Source organism: Myotis lucifugus, unplaced genomic scaffold (assembly GCF_000147115.1).
Source record: "Myotis lucifugus unplaced genomic scaffold, Myoluc2.0 scaffold_125, whole genome shotgun sequence".
Lineage (NCBI taxonomy): Eukaryota > Metazoa > Chordata > Mammalia > Chiroptera > Vespertilionidae > Myotis > Myotis lucifugus.
The window spans coordinates 1,661,128-1,683,555 of NW_005871173.1; the positions used below are offsets into that span (position 1 = coordinate 1,661,128).

The 22,428-nt window shown below is 42.7% G+C and overlaps 2 protein-coding genes across 2 annotated transcripts in view; one reads left to right on the top strand and one right to left on the bottom strand.

The window, feature by feature from the left end:
• Positions 1 to 22,428, bottom strand: part of TFB1M (transcription factor B1, mitochondrial) — a 37,655-nt gene that overhangs the window by 416 nt on the left and 14,811 nt on the right. Inside the window, exons 4-6 of the mRNA XM_006093875.3 lie at positions 21,597 to 21,748; positions 14,998 to 15,117; positions 1,929 to 2,056 (exon numbers count right to left, since the gene is read on the bottom strand). Of these exons, the coding sequence (XP_006093937.1) occupies positions 1,929 to 2,056; positions 14,998 to 15,117; positions 21,597 to 21,748 (400 nt within the window). The remainder of the gene's footprint in view (positions 1 to 1,928; positions 2,057 to 14,997; positions 15,118 to 21,596; positions 21,749 to 22,428) is intronic.
• CLDN20 (claudin 20) lies at positions 6 to 13,834 on the top strand. Its single transcript, XM_006093874.3, has 2 exons — positions 6 to 249; positions 11,718 to 13,834. The coding sequence occupies exon 2, from the start codon at positions 11,819 to 11,821 to the stop codon at positions 12,476 to 12,478; it is 660 nt and encodes a 219-aa protein (XP_006093936.1). The 5' UTR covers positions 6 to 249; positions 11,718 to 11,818; the 3' UTR covers positions 12,479 to 13,834.

Below are 22,428 nucleotides of genomic sequence, written 5' to 3' on the forward strand. Positions count from 1 at the left end.
TGAGAGAGAGAGAAAATCAGAATTTTACTTTAGCAATTCTGTAAATCACAATGCTTCCTTCTACCCTCCTCTGATCATGCCCTGGTTCTGAGAGGGGAAGAGACAGCGGAGCGTCGGTGGCCCCGGCAGGGAACTTCAGCTCTACCTCCAGGCAGCAGGACCACCGCTCAGGCAGAGGGAGCCTGACCTGCAAGGTGTGCCCTCAGGGGAACATGTTTTCGAAGCTCAATCAATACCTGCATCTTTAAGGTGAGTTTAAAGTAACATCTGTTCAGTTGCATTCTTAGAGAGGAATATAAGTTTCATTTGCCTCAATTTTTAATATGTAAGTTGTTTATTGTTGTGGGATACATCATTAGTTCCGATTCTCTATCATTTGAACATAGTTTCTGGGACATTCACCCCAAAAGAATGAACTTTCTTGGCAAAGTTAGAAAACAGTTGATGTGAAAATGCAAATTGTTATGTCCCCTCTTTAAGATATGTTGAAGCATCTTTAAAACTGATGTGAGGTATACAGTTTATATTTCATCTAACCAAGATCACGGTTTTAAAATGCATAACAAAACCGACGCTGAAATACTGTGAAGCTTCCCCTGGATTTTACTTTCTTTCCTCGAGTCCGAGGGCTCTGCAGGGCTCATCTCAAAGGGCTTGGGAGAGAGGTCTGAGCCCGCATGCAGGGCGGGTAAGCACGGCGGGACAAAGGCAGAGGCTCTGTGCTAAATAGAAATGGGCTTGCGTGCAGACTTCATGAGACCATTTTGGCTTGATATCACTAGTCATTAGGGAAATGCAAACTAAAACCACAATATCGTCTCACAATGGACAGAATGGCTATTATCAACAAGTCAAACAACAAGTATTGGCACGGTTGCAGAAAAAGGAAGCCTTGTGCACTGTCTGTAGTATTGCAACTTGGTGCAGCCACTACGGAAAACAGTATGGAGGTTCCTCAAAAAAATTAAAAAGAAAAATGTTCAAGCAATTCTACTTCTGGGTAATTAGCCAAATAAAACAACAACACTAATTTGAAAATATATATGCACCCCCATCCCTGTTCATTTCAGCATTATTTACAATAGCCAAGATTTGGAAACAACGTAGGTGTCCATTGATAGGTGAATAGATGAAAAAGATATATAATGAAATATTACTCAGCCATAAAAAAGAATGACATCTTACTGTTTGCACCAGCCTGGATGGCCCTAGAGGGTATTATGCTAAGTGAAATAAGTCAGTCTGAAAAAGACAAATACCATTTGATATCACTTATATGTGGAATCTAACAAAACAAAAATAGACACAGGTAAACTGGTGGCTGCCAGAGGGGAAGGTGGTGGGAGGATGGGTAAAAGGTGAAGGAGAATAAGAGATGCAAAGTTGCAGATCTGAGGTAAAGAAGCCACAGGGAAGCAGTGTGCAGCACAGCAAATACCATCAATAGTATAGTAACAACTGTGCCTGGTAACAGATGGCTACTAGACTTACTGTGTGATCACAGTGTAAGGTAATATAATGTCCAACCATTATGTTGTTCACCTGAAACTAACATAATATTGTATGCCAGCTATACTTAAAAAACAAAAACACCCACACATTTAGTGTCAGAAATGTTGAGTCGACAGCTCCGGTGGTCTAAGTGCTGATAGATCATGACCTTCCCAGTACAGGGTCATTACAAACAGCGTGACTGTCAGTTTTAGGTTGTACTTAAGATCAAACTAAACCAAACCTGTCAGTGGCATCTGAGGCTGAATCAAGGTTTCTGTTTTCCTCAGCGGCAAAGGTCTGTGCATCACAGGATTTGAATTGAGAGTACTATTTATAGACCGCTTGAAGAATTATAAAAACCCAGTTCTGAATCTTTAAACAGTGACAGAGGATTTTATAAGGTGTGCTAATGAAGGGAAAGAAAGGGCTCTTACCCAAGCCCTCGATGGCAGTATTTCCTCCGGAACTGAAACACGTGCTGAACGACTTTTTCCACCAGCTTGAAGGGCTGCTCTATCTTGGGCTGCGTCAGGGGCGTGAAGTGCACCACACCCACGTCCACCTTCAAGGTAACAAGCAAACACACATCACTTTGCTGCACATGTAACATTACAACAACTGATCTCTGTAAAATGCAGGAGAAAGGTGTCCTCCATGGACCTCAGTCTCGTCTTCTCTAGGCAGGCAGGATGCTACATTTGCATTTGAGCTGAAATCAGTTGGTTGCATCAGTTCTGTAATGACATCCATTAGACCTGTGCTTGATAATTACTTAATTTTAAAATGCAGTTTTACAGTGGCCTTTAGGATCAATCCAAATCATCATCAAAGCCAGTGGGCAGATAACAGGTAGCACTGCAGGACTTTACTTAGCTTCTGAATGAGTAAAGAATACGCTGCAGCAGCAGTCCTGACCGTAAGACAGGACTTCAAGACCCAGGGAGAAGGCAGACAGGCCCCCGAGGACCACTCGGCATTAAACTCCCCAGAAAGGGAACCCACTCCGACACCACTTACTCGGCACAGACACCGTGAATCAGCGGGACGGAATTCATGAGTGTCGTCTGCACAGCCGCATGGCTTTCTGATACCAACTTTAATGCCCCTGGAGGCAGAGGCAGGGTCCAAACAAAAAAGGGAACCACCAAAAATGTCGCTGTTTCTGTGTCCAGCAGCGACCAGCTGTAGAGATTATTTATCAGAAAATGAAACTTTTCAGGCATATCTGATAAGAGTTACAGCGTGACTTACTCTACAAATGGACTCACTGTGATTCACACAAATATATTCAAAATAACAAAGGAAAAATATTGAAAGTACAAAGGGAGAAATGTGAGCCACACACAAAAATGCCTGACAAGAGACCATGACCTAGGAAATGGGAATTCTGTTCATAATCTGTGGAAGTGTTATCTCTAAGGACTTGTTCAATTTGCTACTTAGAACATCACCCAGACTCTACAAAGGCTAAGGAAGTACAGCAGTTTATGACATGTGGTTGTACCACTGCCTTTCGAAAGGGATTCTATTTTTTAAATTTGAAAGGGTTATCTTGTTCTCTTAGGAGGCCTTGCTTCTAAAGGATCTAGTAGCTACAAAACTCCTTAACACTGGCCTGTATTATATGAGGGCGGGGGACTGTGTTTTCGTTTTTAGGGTGGAGGACAAGCACTTTTGTTTTAAGGGTGGAGGAGACTCTTTGGACAATAAAAATGAAGATGTGCCCAGCATGAGGCGGCTCGGATGGGCTTTTGGTGGGGCCAGCGTGTTTGTCCTGGGGGGGCCGGGGGGGTTGTGGTGTGAGCTGCCTGCTGGCAAGCTGATCCCCACCTTCCCTCCTGGGCGGTCACTGCCCCCGCCCCCGATGTTTTCGATGGGCCACAGCTGCACCATGAAGACTGACAGTCGGATGCTGTGGCTGGAGAAGGGTGGTTCTGAGTGGTGGAGTGAAAACTGCCAGAGAAGGGTCTCCACACTGAAGGTGTCCCCTAAATGTCCGCCGGCCTGCGGACTGTTTCAGTGACGAGCATGCCCCTTCGGGGGAGCAGCAGTCACTCCACTCCACAGGGACGTCAGCAGACAATGTTACATGTTCTTACTACATTTAATACTTTTCAAGCTGGGTTCTCTATGTTGCTTATTCCATTTCACCAAGTCTAGTAACAGGTACGTCCTGCAGGAAACCAAGTGCCCTGATGAAAAGGCCAAGCCTCTCCTTAGACCTTCACACAAACACCACAGCCCAGCATCCAGGGGTCTCAGAGAGGTTTGCGATCAATACGGAAAGTGGGGGTGGAGGTTGAAGAGGACAAGGCATCGTGGAGGTGGCAGGTGGCTTCAGGGTTTAGAGCAGGGGTGGGGAACGTCTGGCCCGAGGGCCGTATGAGGCCCAAGAAATCATTAGCTCTGGCCCTGCCAAGGCAACTGCTGGTAGGACTCCAAACTCAATAAATCTAGGAGCTTTTCCCATAGCAACGTGTTTATATTAAGTGAATTATATTAAGCAAATGATGTTATAAATTTCCAAATGGCAGATTTCTAACCTTGGCAGAAAAAAGGTTCCCCACCCCTGATTACGTAAACAGGAGTGCTACCGCAGGTTGGGGAGAAAAGAGCATTTCCGTGGGAGGGAAAAGCAGAATCTCCGGCGGGAGAGTGGAAGCAGCAGCCCAAGCCACACTGTGATCTGGAAATGTCACACCCTGCTCTTCCGCTCTTTCCTCCCGCTCCTCTGGGGCAGGGAAGTGAGCCCAACTGCTTGGGAAGGTTCTAGATCATTCTCTAGACTTTCCCCACCCCATCACTCTAACTCTCCATGCCGCTCCCTGGCACTCGGTCCCTACCTCTCTTAGGCCGCCCTCCGTGACTCAACTCCCTCCCTCCTCTCAATCCAATTCTTCCTAGTTACCCACAGGCCCTTCTGAAAGGAAACCTAGTCACCAGGTGTCATCCCACGCCTGCCAGTTTCCAGAGAAAAGACTCTTTTAGCAAAATAGGCGGTAAATGTAAGCCCCACCTAACCTACACCACGAACTATTAAAACGCTAATGTTCAGATACTATGAAGACAAACACACAAGTACAGGGGTAGTGTGTTCTCCTTCCAGTACAGACCCCGCCACTCCCAGCTCCCCTGGGTTTAGACACTTGGCCTCATCTTTATTTGCCTGATTTTGTTCCTCTGAGATACAGTTGGTACTGGCAAATACAGAAAATGCCTAACATTTCAAATAACATTTTAAAATCCTGCGCAAATATAGCAAGCACCCCATGTAAACTAGCAGATTTCTAAAGTTTGAATTTGGTACCCAATTGGCTAACAGTCTATTGTAACTTTAAAAAAAAGTCCATTCATAATCAAATATAGTTACACTTAGTGGGGGACCCTGTAATTCTCACTGTGCTAAGGGCTCTCCCAGTAATGCGTCCCGCTGCTGTGGGAAATCACTACCACCCTGGCCACCTCTCCTCTAGCCCCGCCCCCACAGCAAGCATCAGAATTACTTTAATGAAGGAGCCCATTTTCTCTGAAACTACAGGAAAGCCACTTGGTAACTATGGTAACAGATACAAAAATGCTTTTTACTTATAATTGAATTCTTATTTAAAATGACAACTGGATTTTTTTCTTCCTGGATTTTAAGTCTATTAAAGGATTTGATTGCAAAAAGGAAGTCAGTACACAGGGAACAGATGCACTTATAAATTCCTGTTTAATGTTGCCAGCCCTTTCCCAAACCTAGTCTCTCAGTGCACCAGTCTAGGTATGGCCTGGTTCCTGACTTAATAAAAGTAAGGAATTCACTAAGGAATTTAGAGTGAATTTAACTATCTGCCTCTCAGATCCACTACAATGGTTCGGGTGGATCACCTATGATTCCGGAGTGGCCTGGCCAAGAGGCAGGAACCAGGCTGGGTAAAGAGAGAGGGTCCCAGGGAAGGAGGAAGCGGAGGAGGGGCAGTGACTGAGAGCCAGACCCAAACTAGACGCATTCAGCCCACAATCTCAGATACTGCCAATAAATGACCGTGTTTTTTTAAAAAAAGTCCTGTTCTTCAAAATAATGTACAAAGAGAATACAATGGTAAGGCCACAACTAATACATACTTATGAGATTAGATTGATCTGCCAATGTTACCACAATCCAAAGACAGTCTCATTATTCTAAAACAGTGTGATGAAGACTTAGAAAACAAGCCCTCAAGATCGTTCTCATGAAGGCAAACAGGAGTAAAATGTTGTAAAAATAAGGTAATCGATAATAGAGCAAATGGAAGTACAACCTATAAGCAGAAACCTGTATGCGACTTGCTACAGACATCATCAGAAACTAGATGGCCTTGTTAGACATTTGAGGACACACAAAAACCCAAGATTATTCATCTTCATTTTCACCTTATCTACAAACTGCTGATTTTAAGTTAAGAAGTCTTCACACTGATCTAAAACATTATATTAAAACTAAAATGACCATAAAGATAGGGGAAACAATGGACTAACTGTGTTCATCGCTGATACTGTTAATTTCCTAAGACTGGGTCAGAAGACAAGACAAACATGACTTTAAGATTAAGTCAATCACTTTACATTTGTGGGGCTGTAACAGGAAAATGTTAAACTTATGCTGAACTATATTTTCAAGGTTGAACAGAAATTACAAAAAGGACTGGTTGTTTTGAAATCTGAACCCCAACTTTTCACTGGAATGAAGTGGGCAGCATTTTAAATGTACAATGACTGGGCATCATCCCAGACCAGTGGGCTCAGAGCCACGGGCCAGGGGCTGGCCTCCGGGCTCTTCTAAAGGTAGCTGAGGCTCAGGTGGGCCGGTGAGCAGCACAGGTCAGTTATTGCCATTCTCTCTCAAATATTCAGGTAAATTACCGAGTCTTTCAGAAAGCAAAGCAAAGCTTTTCTAAATATCCAGATTATCACTAAGAGAAACAAGCACTACGGCAAGCACTTGTAATTTTTTCTTAAAAACAGAAAACTGCAAACATTTTAAAGGAGAAAACAGACGGCCGCGTCACTGGCCAGCTACTCTGCAGTCACTCGCATGGGTGAGAGGTGAACTTTCCATGTCCGGCTGCAGAGACGGCAGGGCTCATTGTTCCAGCTTAATGCCGACCACCCAGGAAGAAGCGACTCCTTATACCAAGACTTGGAAGTACATTCTGTTCCAAGTGGAGGCAGGGCAGTACCATGGGTGCAGAAGGACTTCAAATTTCACAATGTTCTGGGCCTGACTCCCACCTGCCATGTGTCACCTGCTACTCACTCATGTTACAACCTTCGTTGTCACTTCACTTCTCTGGAGCTTACTTTTCTCATCTGTAAGTGAGGACTCTTGTCATCTCACAGGCTTGTGTTGAAAATTAAGTAACCTGGTGCCTCAAACAGTACCCAGCAGATAGGAAGCAGCTTATCTGAATGACAGATACTGTTATACCAAGATTATACAACAAGAAAGCTGCAAAATCACTTAAAATTAGTCTCATTTGGAAAGGACAGAATTATACTTTTGTTCATGCAAAGGTAGTGTACAGTTCAGTTGATGTTATTTTATACTCAAAATCAGTTTCTGGAATCTTCCATTCGATATTTATTGTACCCCTTCTCTAAGCCAGCACCTTCCTGGCCTGCAGGGAACAGCAGCGAGGGAGGCAGACACAGAGCCTCGCCCTGTGAGGTTTCCCTCTGGAGGTCTTCAACCAGGAGAGGGGCTCGGAGGTGGTAGGGTGCTTGATGAATTTGAAAACTTAGAAACAACCATTTGTTGGTTGAGTGGCAGCTGGATATGGAAGCAAGGATGGTTTTAAGATCCAGGAAGTGCCACATGGAAGGATGAATTTGCCACTAACGGACATGGAGAAACTGGGGGACCTGCTGTGGGAAGGTCAGGAGCTCGGTCTTGTCTGTGGCAGTCGGAGATGTCATCAGTGATGTCACACCCACAACTGGATGTACAACTTGGAGAGGCCGGGGAAGAGACATAAACTGAAGAGAAGACACCCTTGATTCATCTAGGGAAGTATCTGGACTTAAAGTTTCATTCTCTTTAATTCTGTCCACATTAGAAAGAGATAATGATGCCGATGAACTATATTTCTCCATATACCTCTACTTCCCAGATCCTTTCTTATATAAGAAATTCTGCCTGATTAAAGGTCTATAGTTAATAAAAGTTATTTGCATTCCAGAAGTTCACCATTTTAAAACAGGCAGTTCATATTGGATAAGTATCAAGGAAGAAGCATAATAAAAATGTTTGAAAATAGTAAGGTACATGAAAGCATGCTTAAGCCGTTTATCCCCAGCTGCATTACGCTGGAGGGCAGTGACAAGGGCAGGGGTCCCTCCACCAGCCCTGTGTCAGTCTCAGCACAGGTGGGTGCGCCAACAATGACGAACTAGCCAAGGCCCTGACAGGACCGGGGGGGGGGATTGCTTCCGATGCAGCAGGAACAAGATGCTGTTCCTGTGAGCAGAATTAGATATCGCTATTTTAAAAACTGTCTTTTGAAAGTTACTAATTTTGTGAAATCTGATTTCAGACAAGTCACAAGCAACAGAATAAAAAGATAGTCTCTGCTATCATTTGTAAAGCACAATCTAGTTAAAAATATTTCAGACCATATTCTTTAATATAATTGGGGACATCAAATAATAAACTGTATCTCCCAACATAGATAAAAATTCAAAAATAAATTATAACTGTGGACTAAAACATAACATTAAAGAAAAGAAAAGTCTTTTTGTGAGCACCCAAATAATTCCTCCTCTGTATCCAGTGACACAAAAGCATTTTTAGCTTTCAGGTTTCGAAAAAACCCTGTTGGAACAACAACTCCCTCCCTTCCCCGCCTCTCCTTTCTTAATTCTCCCACAGCTCAAAAAATGAGATGGAGAACCTGGTATTTATCTTCCGGCACCATCAGCAGTTTTCCCCCCTTAGATTTCTATGTTGCTCTTTATGTGCTATTTGCAAGTTAGCTTGTTGGAGCTTTATCACTAATATTCAGAAGCAGTAAAGCGAGCCTCTTGTAAGTGGTGTCTCTCCATCAAACCTCACCGGGGTTCATTCGAAGACAACGACCGAAGGGAATTAAAACATTGAAGGCTACGGACAAAAGGTATGGAAAAGGGAAGCTTTTAAAAGCTTAGCGGCCTAAATATAGTTCTTTAAGTACCACTTAGTTTGAATTTTAAGTTACAGATCTGTTCTTAAATATTACTTTTGATATAAGTAAATCTTGTTAAAACTCATTTTACTCTTTAGTCACATCTACTCCAGACATTCTTTCGGTGGCTGGTTCAAATAGAACATCCCCCGGTTCTGCTCCGTACGCACTGTGCTTGGAACCATGAGAGTTAGTTCCGTCCTTAGAGCTGTTTGCTTACTGTCACAGTATTTCTCCACCACCACCATGGAAACAAAGTATGCCTTTATTCTCTGCCCGACAGAAATCTGAGAGAACAGGCCACAAACTGTATCGTGCTTGTGGCCGGAAAGGAAAAAAACAAACGGTTTCATGGTGCTCTAGCAAAGATGCCAGCGGACTGTTACAAAAGCAGCAGAACAGAGACCTGCTTTTCGGAGAACACATCCTGTTTGCATACATTTTGTAGGCAGAAGAAAGCATTCAAAGTCCAGTACTCAACAGTAGCGAGCGCTGTGCTCATTGCACGCAGCGTCATATGTTTATGCGGATTTTGCTGTCTGTAATTTATCACTGCCAGTACTTGCTAATGAAGACGAACAAGCTGTCTGGGAGTCTGAAGCACACTGAAATTCATAAAATGTATTGGCTAATGAGAAAAAAAGGGCTATAATTGGGGAGCTGAGCATAGACTGATCAACACATACAGGTTGCTCAGCCAAAGTAAAAAGACAGAAAAGAGACGCTCAGAGAATGTGAGCAGCAGTCTCGCTCTGCAGAGTCCCAGCTGAACACGGCCCGGACAAGGCAGTAATTTCGTGAGCTGGCTGGCGCTCCAAGCCCAAACCTGAAAACAGCTATTATAAACTAAACATGGGCTTCAGTGTTTTCTTAGGAACTTTTACTTGTGTCCTATTTTGGTCTCGGTATGTAAAGAAATAAACTGGATGATCGCAGGCAGGCCTAGGCACTCCGATCCCTACAGTAAGTCTGATTCTTAAGAATTCAAAATCTAGAGGAAATCCTCTCCTAAAATTGTACATTTCACATTGGAACATTATGAACAGAGAAAAGGATTCAGCTAGCTCTGGATTTAACTTCTTAGAGAATCAATGTCAGAACTACAGGAAAGTCCAGACTTAGTCTCCAAGGCTAAGCCATTTGCCCAACTGATGCCCTCGGGAGTCTTTTTTTGTTTTGCTTTTTAAATTTTTGGTGGGAAAGGGAGTGAAGTTGATATTTAAAGGTGCGCCGTGCCTTCAGATGTAGCAGTTTTCCCAGCTTCCCACAGGAGGCACCAGGGGTGGATTTCACAGAGGCACAGGGGTAGTGGGAAAAACGTCCAGGCTGCAGGGAGGTGGGCAGAGGGGAAGATCTGGGTATTGACCACCTGCTGCTGAGACTTGGGTGGCACTGGTTGATTTACCTCCTAAATAGGCTAATCTGAAAAAATGATGATGTACAAGATTATATCTACAGTTTCTTTCAGCTCTAAGATTCTATGCCAGTGAATACAATCAGCTTAAGGAAGGACGAGAGAAAAGAAATTGCCATGATATAAAATAAATATCATGACATTTACTTGTCAGATAGAAACAAAAATGAAAATACTAATAACACTGACAATGATAATTTATTGTGTACTTGCCATGGGGGTAGATATTGCTCTAAGTCCTTAAAATGCACTGATGTGTTTAACTCCATGACATAGGTCCGACATACAATCCTCCCATTTTCCAGAAGAGGAGACTGAGGCTCAGAGAGGTTCTGGAAAGCCAAGATTTGACCCATACATACTGCCTTTTGTCACACATATATGACTCATGATAGAACACACTGTTCAGAATGTAATTGCTGTATTTCAGAAGCCATTACATTTCTCCAAGACAGTAGTGCTGCCAGATTGAAACAGCCAAGCCACCAAGTGCTAGCTTTTCCCTTGGAAAGAATGAAGTGCTACATTATTTTTGGTATCCTGTCACAGACCAGTAACGACGTGCTTATTTCTGTTGAGTATTTTCGAGACTCGACGTCCCTACTGGGGAGCGGTTGGAAGAACCGGTTCTGCAGCAGACTGCTGCATGTGGGTCAGGAAAGGATTCTGGTCCCAACTAGCACGGGTCTCACGTTCTCGCAGCAAGCACAGTAGCCTAATTGTGCCGGTAGTAGCGTCACTGGTCCGCTTCTGAGTACCTTGTACCTGAAGTGGAAGAAGTGCCACCCTCGGTAAGGATTTTGCAAATGTTTATTAACTGGAGCTCAGGGATAATCGTGCAGGTGACGGACTTCTTTCCACTACTTTCCTCTCCTCCTTCCACAACTCCCCTGGGTCATGTGGAGGTACTTGGTGGGCGCTTAATAAATACTTGTCTAAAAAGCCATCTTTTGCATACTTAAAACTTCTAAAATATCCATTAATGTATATTAAGGGGTTAGTTTAAGCTATTCTTTTCTTATTATCTATAGAATATTTTAACTTAAAATAAGTTTTAAAAACCTAAAATGCAATTGAAATTCCTTGCCAGATCTTACAGCTGGAATGTGGTATACCTACCTCTTGGAACCAGGTGCATGCCCACTTGGCAGACTTCAGCACAGCTGAAGTTTTTTTTTTTTTTTTTTAAATATATTTTATTGATTTTTTACAGGCAGGAGGGGAGAGGGATAGAGAGTAGAAACATCGATGAGAGAGAAACCGATCAGCTGCCTCTTGCACGCCCCCTACTGGGGATGTGCCCGCAACCAAGGTACATGCCCTTGACTGGAATCGAACCGGGGACCCTTGAGTCCTTAGGCCGACGCCCTATCTGCTGAGCCAAACCGGTTAGGGCAGCACAGCTGAAGTTTTAAAAAGAACCAAGTGGACAGCTCTTTGCTTCCCACCATACACTCAGCACAGCCACCTGGTCACCCAGGAGGTGGAGCCTCTGAAGGCCTGGTGAGCCTTTCCCGAGCAGCCGCCTCCACGTCCACTGCGGGGCCTGGGCACTCGGCTCCACTGCACACAGAGCCTTTCTCTTCGCTCTTTCTCTCCCTCAACCCCGATTTGCCTTCTTTCCCCAGCCTTTGTACTTGCTCCTCCACTGCACAGAATCTTCAATTTGACCGAGAGCCACCATAATTAAGCACCAGGATTTGCTAGGTGGACAGCTGACGCTAACGTCATGGCCTCAATGTGTCTCCAGCTCCTTGCTTTCGTCCTGGCCTTCTGTGGGGTCTCTGGAGTGCTGGCTGCCACCCTGCTGCCCAACTGGATGGTGAACCTGGACACGGGCTCCAACGTCATCACGGCCATCGTCCAGCTCCAAGGGCTGTGGATGGACTGCACGTGCTACAGCACCGGCATGTTCAGCTGCACCCTCAAGTTCTCCGTTCTGACCCTCCCCACCCACGTGCAGGCTGCGCGCGCCACCATGATCCTGGCCTGCGTCCTGGCTGTTTCGGGGATCTGCACTTCCACGGTGGGGATGCAATGCATTCGCTTAGGAGGGGACAGAGAAAGCAAGAGCCACGCTTCCTTTGCTGGAGGCCTCTGCCTCATGTCTGCGGGGATCTCTGGTTTAATACCCACAGTGTGGTACACAAAGGAGATCGTCGCCAACTTTCTGGATCTGACAGTTCCAGAGAGCAACAAGCACGAGCCTGGAGGAGCCGTCTACATCGGATTCATTGCGGCCTTGCTGCTGTTGATCTCTGGCACGATTTTCTGCACTTTCTGCTTGAAAAAGGACCCAGAGGCGTGGCTCCCGCCACCTAAGCAGCAACACACCCCCACCGCCAAGCCGGAGGGCAGCTCAGCTTACAACCTGAAGGACTATGTGTAAAGCAATGTGTAACCCACATGGAATTTTAGATGCCTGCTGGGACTTTTGTCTTTATTTTAGATATTTATATATACATATATATACACACACACACATACCAGGATTATGCTTAACTTTCTCCACAAAGATTTTAAATACTTTAAAATTGGCAAGGTTATTTAAAATGCCAACAAACTCTCATGTACAACTATACCTGTTTTTTAAGATTGTTCTTCACCCCTGTTTTCATGGGTTATCTAAAAGTTTATAATTGGAAGAGATTCTGATTATATTAATAAGGCAATTAATTGATAGCTTTTCTTCCTTTTTAAGATAACCTGTTGATACATTTTCTGAATTGGTACTTAACTGGGTTTTATAGAAGAATTAAATTGCCAAGCATGAGAAGCACCTGGCCCTGGTGTGAATCCAGGGACAGCCTGCGTTTACTGTCTGGGTGGCGACACACAGGAACTTGCTTCTGTTTCCCAGTCGCACGGCACGGCGGCACATGAGGGACAGAAGAGCTGTCCGTCTCTTTCAGACGTCGCCCAACCAGCCACCCCAACTCTCCATCTATTGGGAACTCCCTGTCCCTTTTACATTTTAGAAAAGTATCTACATACATCTGTGAGAACTGACAAGGTGACATTCAAAGGTGAGGCGGAACTAAAGGAAAACACTGGAAAGACCACCACAGCAAAGCAAAACCAGACCAAACTCCACCCTCTGGGCTTTGGACAGTAAGTAAAGTGAGTGATGACAGTAGTGTGTCTGAACAGGCTCCAGAAGGCCCTCGCCTGCTGCCAGCTAGAGGCTTCTCCAGATGAAGTCATCCAGCCACAACTCACCCCACCTCCTCTACTCTCTCACTGGTTAGTATTTGGATGACAAAGGCTACTTTTAAGTTGTCATTTCATTCTCAAGCTTGACCCACATGAACAAAAACATCGTTGTTCTCTCATTGTTGAGCTGCTTCAATGAGTTAATGCGATGTGCAAGTAATTTTTAAAGTATAAAGAATGCTTTTAAAAATATAAGTTAAATTATCTTAAGTATTTCAAATATTTTAACAAGAAAATAAAAACTGAATTTTTGATATGCAAAAGAAACATTGCAATGGTTGTTCCTTATAACTTGTTAATTCAAGCTCAGTCACTGCTCACAAGATAATGGTAAATGGGGAAAAAGAACATTTCTTCGCATATAAATAATTCAGGGAAGGGAAGAATACCTTTTATGTGAGTAAAAAATGTTCATTTGTTCATACAGAAGTAGAGACTAAAATATTTTATGCCTATTTTACTCAGTAGATCATCATTCTCCTCTCCAACAATGTCATCAGCTATTAATGGAACAGATAAATGAAAAGGCGCTCCTTCATGTATGGATTAGAAAGGTAATCACTGAAATAGAAGTTTAAATGACTTTAAAGTATGCATTCCTTCTGAATGGTCAAAATATTTTCTAAACAAATGTTTTAAAAATACTCCTAATAGAAAGAATATTTTAATGCAGATTAATGGGATAGGATTGCTTTGACACCTATATGGTTCTTTCATTTTGCTTAATGGCTTTATATGCAGTCTACATATCCAATAGTCCTATACTAAAAGTTTACTTTATATCCTATATAATAAAGAGCTCATATGCTAACTAGACCAAACAGCAGAACAACTGTCTGGATGACCTTCCGGACAACTGTCCGGACAACCTTCTGGATGAAGCTGGGGCTGTGAGGGCCGGCCGAGGCTGTGAGGGGCTGTGAGGGGCTGTGGGGGGCTGTGAGGGGCTGTGTGTGAGGGGCTGTGAGGGGCTGTGAGGGGCTGTGAGGGGCTGTGAGGGGCTGTGAGGGCCGGCCGAGGTTGTGAGGGGCTGTGAGGGGCTGTGAGGGGCTGTGAGGGCCGGCCAAAGCTGCGAGGGCCGAGCCCCTTGCACGAATTTCGTGCATCGGGCCTCTAGTATTCAATATAAGTGTATATATACTTCAAGAATAATTTCTATTTATTTTTGGACTATTTTCTTCCTAAATACATACAGGAGTGTTTTGAACTCTCAGAAAATAAGCCATTTCATGCAAGTAACATTACCACACTAAGGTCTCTCCAAAAAATGGAAAAAACATTCACGATAAGTAAGGTTGATATAACTTTAGCTAGTATTCTCTAATAGAAATCACACAAAAATACTGATTTCTTTTTTTGAGGATTGGATGACCATATACCTTACCTTCCATACTGAAATAATTTAAAGTGTAAAAAAGGATAACAATAATAATACCACCATGACCAGGGCAACATGGATAAAAGTGGGCATTTGGTCATTCTAAATAAGGGGAGAGAAACTGGAGTAAAAATTGTGATTTTGATTCGCATTGTGGTTTTGATGGTTCTGATTCAGGAGAGGTAAAGGAAAACTTCTGGCACAGTTTGCACATAAGATGAGATCCTAGAGATCATTTCCTCTGACATCCTCAGAAGAGCAAGGGATACAATTTAAATCCTAGTTCTGGTAGAGTATACAAATCAACAGAAACTCACCTCCGGTTTGGGAACAAACGCCCGGCCGGGGATTGTGAAGACGTGCTGAACGTGGCAGAGGTACTGGGCCATCACAGACAGGCGGCTGCGCTGCTTGTTCCCCGTACTGGCTGCAAGTCTCTAGGAAAGACAAAAAGGAACTTTAGCAATAACTAACCCAGTCTGATCATAATCAAAACATAAACACTAACAGAAAATGTAAGAGTAACTCAAAGGACCCGTGAACTGTGCTCAACCACATAGCACATTAGGAACATGCACAGTAAAGCTACAATGAGATAAAACTTCCTATCCACAAAATGAACAAAATTTAAATGACACAAAAGAGAACCCGGGCGAGTTTAGTACTGGCGAGTATCGGGAGCAACAGGAACTCTCACACTGCCTGTGGGAGGGAAATTGGTACAAGCACTTTGGACCATAATTTGATAACATACATATTAAAGCTGAAGTCAAGTCAACCCCCATGATCCTTTAGGTTTACTGTTAGGACTTTATCCTAGAGAACAGTTTATACAGTTACACAAGGAGATGTGTGTGTGTAAGAATGAATGTTCACTGCAGCATTATAGGTAATAGTAAAAAAATGGAAAGACAAAGGGCCATCGCAGGTGACTGCGTAAGTACATTGTGGTAATTTCAACAACAGTAAACTATTAAATAACAGTTAAAATGAACAGCAATGATTACCAAGAATGCTCCCAAAATAGAGTAAAAAATAATTAAGTGAAGAAAATATGTATATAAAAACTTCAAAAGATTACTTCTGAGTGTGTGTGTCTATATCTGCAGTGCAAGAAAAAAAAAACATGCACAGGAATGATGAATAGAAATTTTAACAAAGTATAACTCATGAAAAGAAAAGAAAGGAAATAGAAGAAGGCTCTAAACATATCTACATTATTTCTTAGGAAAAAAATAGGAAAAATGGTGATATGTTAAGACTGGACAAAGATGAGTCTTGGGAAAAAAATATTAGGCACAGGTGGCTCAGCTGATGAAGTGTCGTGCTGTGCACCGAAGGGCTGGGGGTTCGAGTCCCAGTCAGGGCACATACCTAGACTGGATTCGATCCCCAGTTGAGGCGCGTTTGGGAGGCAACTGATCAATGTTTGTCTCTCACATCGATGCTTCTCTCTCTCTCCCTCCTTCCTCTCTCTAAAATTAATCAATAAAAACATGTCTTTGGGTGAGGATTCAAAAAAAAAAATTAGGTATACTTCTCTTTCTAAAATGCATCCTGCTTCTCTGGGCTCTGAGAGCTCACTAGCCATTCTACAGCTCTCCTGAGACACAGGCCACGTTACGGAGTCCTGGGGCAGGGGGCGAGGGCGGGAGCCTCACTGCGGAACAGCGGTGCTTGTAGAGTTGTGTTTACTGCGGGGCTTTCCCTTTCCTGCTTCACTGTCACGTGCCGACCTCTAACAGCCCCTTTTACTTCGCTGCTTCTAACCTGCTGTGCGCATGAAAACAGCACAATTTGGCTCATAAGATATTTTGCCTTAAGCAAGAATAAAAAATAGGTTTCAATCTGAGATGCTTAGAAAACTTCCTATGGGCTAAGTTAACTGTAGACTTTGTAGCATCTGTTTTGTTATTCAGAAGCCACTCCTCATCTCATCCCTTTTTATTTTAAAAATTCTGGCTCTTGTCTGTATTTAGACAGTTGAGATCATGGCAAGTGATGACATGCTACAGTATATCTGACAAAATAAACTCTTCCTGACTAAAATGTGAAACCAAAAAGTATACATATATTCTCAGCCAATATAAAAAATATAGAGACAAAGAATGGAAGTACAGATTTAAGTTAAAAAGTAAGCTCAAATGGTCAAAAAAAAAAAAAAAGAGAGAGAGCTTAATTTTACCTCTGGTAAAAAATTAATTGAAAATACACTGTGCAAACTGGCACAATTCAAAGCAGTTGTATAAAACTAAAACCTACCATGAACATAATCACCAAATTAGAATATATGTAAGCCAAAAGAAATGCCCAGATTTTAAAAAGTATTATTTCATCCTGGATTTTCCTCCAATTTGTCACTTTACATCTGAAATGTATGTTTCCACAGATGAATTCAGAGATTTAAAAATCACTTTAACCAAAAAGCAAACCAGTGAGGCACAGAGGGGAAGCTAACTGGACATGGAGACACATTTGAGTGCCGTGTGTCCTCTCCTGCCAGGGGAGGGGCTGTCCTGATCCATAACGTGACCCACCCAATCTTTGCAGCCAATGCAGCCGTGGTGTGGAGGCGAAACCTTAGGAACAATGTGGCTCAATTCAGAAGAAAGCAGCACGCATACAGGAAAAATTCAAGCCACTGACCAAAGAGCTCGGCAAAGGGCTTCATTGAAAGCTAGCGTAAGAGTTAAATGGTCAATCAACTGCTGGAACATGATTTGGTATTTCTGTGGTGTATATATTACAGGTAAAGCTATGAAAATCCAAACTCCATTAGAAGACAGATGACTGCAACAGCAAAAGGCCAGGAAACCAAACCAGCTAATTTTTCACTAAAAGGAAATACCTAACCTTTGAGCTTTTAAAAGCATTCTGACTGAGTCTAAGGAAAAAAAAAGGGTCAAAGAATTCGCAAGGACAGTATTACTTTTTTCCCTTATTCATCTAAAAAAATTTTAAGTACAAGGAGAAAAAATTGGCTTATACTTGAGAAGTGAAACAACCACACATCGGGGACAGAGAGAACGACGTAATTAATGAAGAGGTGACTCCCTCCTGCTGGGGATGTGACCAATAGCCAGCCAGGGTCCCTGGAGATGGGAGGAGATGAAGAGGCTGATGCTGGACCCGGAAGGAAAAGACCAGAGGTCCAGCCACGTGGAGAAGTTGAACATCATGACTTCAGCAGGAAACAGGTGACCTGTGTTCAAGTTCAGCTTTCCCTGTAATGGGCTCATGACCTTTCAGAAAACATTAAATTGCTTGGAGCTTTGGTTTCATCATCTATAAAACGAGGTTAGGTGAGATTTGTTAAGGTATCATTTATTGCTACAGAGTCTGATTCTATTTTACAAGCTGTAGCTTTATAGTGTCTAAATGTCCCTTAATGTGTGTGGGCTGAATTCATACATTCAGACCTTGCAGTCTTAAAGAGAAAGAAGAGGATATGCTCATTTGTTTTGTAACTCACCAAGCCAAGCCAAGCAAATGTTTAAAAGTGCTTTCTGGGGTAAAATACAAATTTTCAAAATACAAATTTGTCAAGAGCAAAGAGAGGGCATATGAGAAAACGATGCTATTATATTCTCCCACTGAAACTCTGACTTGCAAAATGTCAAAATCAGTCAGAGGACCAGCGTTTCCTGTACTTCTAAAGCATTTCCTAAATTATAGACTCACTATAAAGGCTTTTCAATATTCATACTAAAATTTAACCAAAATCAACTTTCTTTGTTAAAAAAATAATTGCATATGAAGTTGGAGCAGCACTATTATTAATAACCACAACTGACACTGAGTCACTGAAAACATCACTCCACCTCTTAGGCCTCTGTTCCTTTGCTCTTTCTCCCCAAAGAATTAAAGTACATGGTATTTTGCATCTCAATTGTGTTATTCAAGAGCAGAAATACCATAATAATCATGTCAGCTGAGAAAAAATATCCAAGGACAAATCCAAAGGTTGAGAAAACCAACACAGAAAACTATTAGCATGGCCTCAATTCAAACCAACCCACAGAAGAGACTGAACAGATTGAAGAGCAGGAAGTGATGAAGTCCTTAGGAAGTGGGGACGTCACCTTGGAGCTCCTAACAAACACACAAAGGTCTTATGTACATTTCTGTGATGGATTTTCTGGCCAAATACTCTAAGGCAAAGTCTCTCAGTCTCGGCCATTCTCGGGCTGCAGCAGGGGGAGGAGGAACACACAGAGCCCAGAGATCTCCGTGACATGAGCAGACAGAGGCTGGAGGTCCGGGAACACACACAGGGTGGAGACTGGGAGAGAGAGAGGAAGGAAGGGAGGGAGAGCTCCTGAGATAATGCTCTTCAAGTCTTAGGCTGAGCACAGATCTGTGAGAGCTGGAGGGTAACTAACTCCTCAAGGTGGGAGGCTGGAGAAAATACCATCGGAACGCAGGACTAAAGGAATTCACAAAGCACTGGAAATAGTTTGCATCCACAACAGCTGAAGTGGAGAGGCCTTGAATCCGCAGGGCACTGGGCAGATTTCTCAGAAAGGTCCTGACTTAGTAGGTGGGACTGAGCCTCAGATTAATGGCTGCTGTGTGGTGAATTTGAAGGCACAGCAATTGGAATTAATTTTTACATATGGCAAATTACTAATATTTTTCCTAAGAGTTAACTAAATACACATGCATTTGCTAAATTATGTCTCTCTCTGCTGATGTATAATCTGATTGTTATCCTATTCTAAACTGCCTGATTCTGGGCCTTCTAACCTCGCCTTGGTCTGTCTCATGCTGGTGCTTTGATTATGATGATTATTAGAGTCTCACAGACATTGTGACACTCCATAGGCAAGTCTCTCAGCACTCTTCTTTTCCAAAATGTCTTACCCATTCTTACAGGTCAATATCTCCACGTGATCCCTGGAACTTAACAACGTTTTGAGATGTTATATAAACAACAATATACTTCTAAATATTTTTTACTTCTCTTTCCAATAATGATATATTTTATTTGCTTCAATCTCTACTGTATTTAGTGTCTTGTTTATTCATCATTAATTCAATCCTAAAGTCTCCCCAATGTTCACTATATGCAAACATGATAGATATTTTATGAAATTTCTGATCTGCGTGATATGGACTGAAGATTCCCTCCTCTCTAGTATTGGACCTTCCATCCCTAGATTTCACACCACCTTTCTTCTTGTGGCTCCAATCAGACCAGTGCCTACACAGGCTTCTGTCATTATGCCACAGGTTAAAGGACAGTGTGGGCAGACTTTTCAGTAAACGGTGCTAGGTTCACTGGGCTCATAGGATAACAGAACTAAAATTACTTTCTATTTCAATCATCCACAACTATCAACCCCAAGTGGATTATAGATATACATTTAAAAGGTAAAAGAATAAAGCTTCTAGAAGATAACGTAGACAAATATCTTCATGACCTCAAGCTATAAAATAATTTCTTCAACAAGACACGAACAGCACTAACCATAAATTTAAAGTTATGAGCGTCAGTCCTTCAAGACACTGTAAAAAGAAAATAACAACATGCCACAGTGGAAGAAGATCTGCAACACATTTAACTAATAAAGGACCAGTAAGGAGAATATGTTAGAACTCCTCCAAATCAACGAGAGAAAGATAAGCAACCCGACAGGAAACTCAGTAAAAGGCATGTACTTCACAAAAAAGAGTTTACCCAAAAGGCCAATAAACATGTAAAAATCATCAAAAACCAGCAAAGACAGAATAAAACCACAATGACACACCATTCCCCCAGATTGACAAAAAAAGTGCAAATTCGATAAAAGCATGTACTGGCAAAGATATAGAGCAAATGAATTGTGGGAATACAAACAGGCTCAGTGACTTTGGAGAACAATTTAGCGTTATCTAGCAAGGGGGAGAATTTGCAGACCTTCCAATCCAGCATTTCTATGTGCTATGTGCTCTGCCTCATATATATGTATATAGCACATAGCACATATATAAATGTTCCTGACAGTTTTGCTCGTAATAACAAAATACTGAAACTATACAGGGTCTCCAAATAGGAGAATGAACAGGTAAATTACGACACAGTTGTAGTAGTATATATAATATACTATATAACAGTAATATGAATGAATCAGGATAAAGAGGATACATGAGATAAACTTGCAGAGAATAATAAGTCCCAAATCCACAGTATTGACTACCTTTGCAGTAGGTGAAAGATAGGAGGTAAAATCAGAATGAGGCATCCAAGAGAGTGTCAAAGATGTTGGCAACTTCATTACTAAGCTGACTTGGGCAATGGGGACTCAGGTGTTCTTTTCGTTAAGCCATACATATACTAAATACTCTTTTGTATTTATATGTCAGAAGACAGCTTTTTAAAAACACGGACAGTCTGCAGATCCCCTCGCCTACCCTGTAGGTTTACTTTCTAGAGAGTGAACCTGGAACACAACGGCTGTGGGCCTGCAGGCATGGCCAAGGCGGGGGATAAAGTGAGTCTACACACTGAGTAGTGAGCCACCGGCCCTCTTCCCTTTCTCAGCTCCACGTTGATTATAACCTTCTTCAGCTGTCATCCTATTAAGGTCAGCAAATCAGTGATAACACGTCACATGCCAATCCCTATGTGTTAGTGCATCACCACATCGCACAGGTTCCGCCTTTCTTTAGCTGAGTGGGGGCTATTTCCTGTACTCACCACACCGCCTTCTTAGCTGGCAGCATGTCATTCCTACTCTGCACGGAGAGCTGACAGCAGTGACATCTGCCGCCACCACCACATGCTTAACTTTTGGTTGCGCTGTTGTAGGGTTTTTCTGTGTGTGTGTGTAATGGAGTATCAGCTTTAGAAAACAGTCTGACATACAAATGCAGAACTATTTTGTCTTGGAATTTGATCACGTGGTAAAATAGCCAGAAAAAAATTAAAACTTACCTCCGCCACTTCCTTTTGGAAAGTCAACGTCATCTGGGTTCTGCCGTAAGCAAAAGGCCCCTCTCTCTGAGAAACATTTTCAAGCCACTTGATTATGAGTGGAGTTGACACATTAAAAGGCAGATTTCCAATAATATGTACATTTGGAGGATCTGGTTGGCAGGAGAAAAACCAACTTGAAATGATTTCATCAATATGGTTTGAATATAATTTTAATTAAGTGTAAAAGTCAAACTAAATACCAATAGCATCTAATAAAAATATATGAAAAATTATGGTTGAGTATATTCCACACCATTTATTCTTTAAAAGCAATGTTTTTTTGTTTTTTGCCCCCACAATCAGCTTTGAATTATTAAGGGGAAAAATTCTACCTAATTAGCATTCCGTCAGTCAGTGAAAGTCCTCAGATTTTTGGCTTCAGAAAAAGATACAATAAGAACTGCTGTGAGGAAAAAGAATTTGCTCTGGACATGAAGAGGTCAAGGTGCCTGTGGGCCCCAGAGGAACCTGCGGAGGGTCGGATGCCCGGGAAGCGGACACAGCCTGCAAGTGCCTGCGACATGACATGCAGGTGTCCTCCAGGGAGGAGTCATCCGGACGGATCTGTAGCAGGAGACGCCCGAGGAGAAAGAGCTCAGGAACAGGTGAGAGGTGGGAGAAAAAATAACCATCAGCAGAGGAGTTAGAGACAGCTCACAGCGATGTAAAGGAGAATCAGAGGGCACCGCTTCAGGGAAGGTAGGAGCACCATCTTCCAGAAGAGAGTCAGTAACAGTCAGAGAAAGCAGGAGAACTGTCATAGGCGGGGGACACTGGGGAGGTCACTGCG

Bases quoted from the DNA above. Each gene is read 5' to 3' on its own strand.
- CLDN20 (XM_006093874.3), top strand. From the start codon at position 11,819: ATGGCCTCAATGTGTCTCCAGCTCCTTGCTTTCGTCCTGGCCTTCTGT.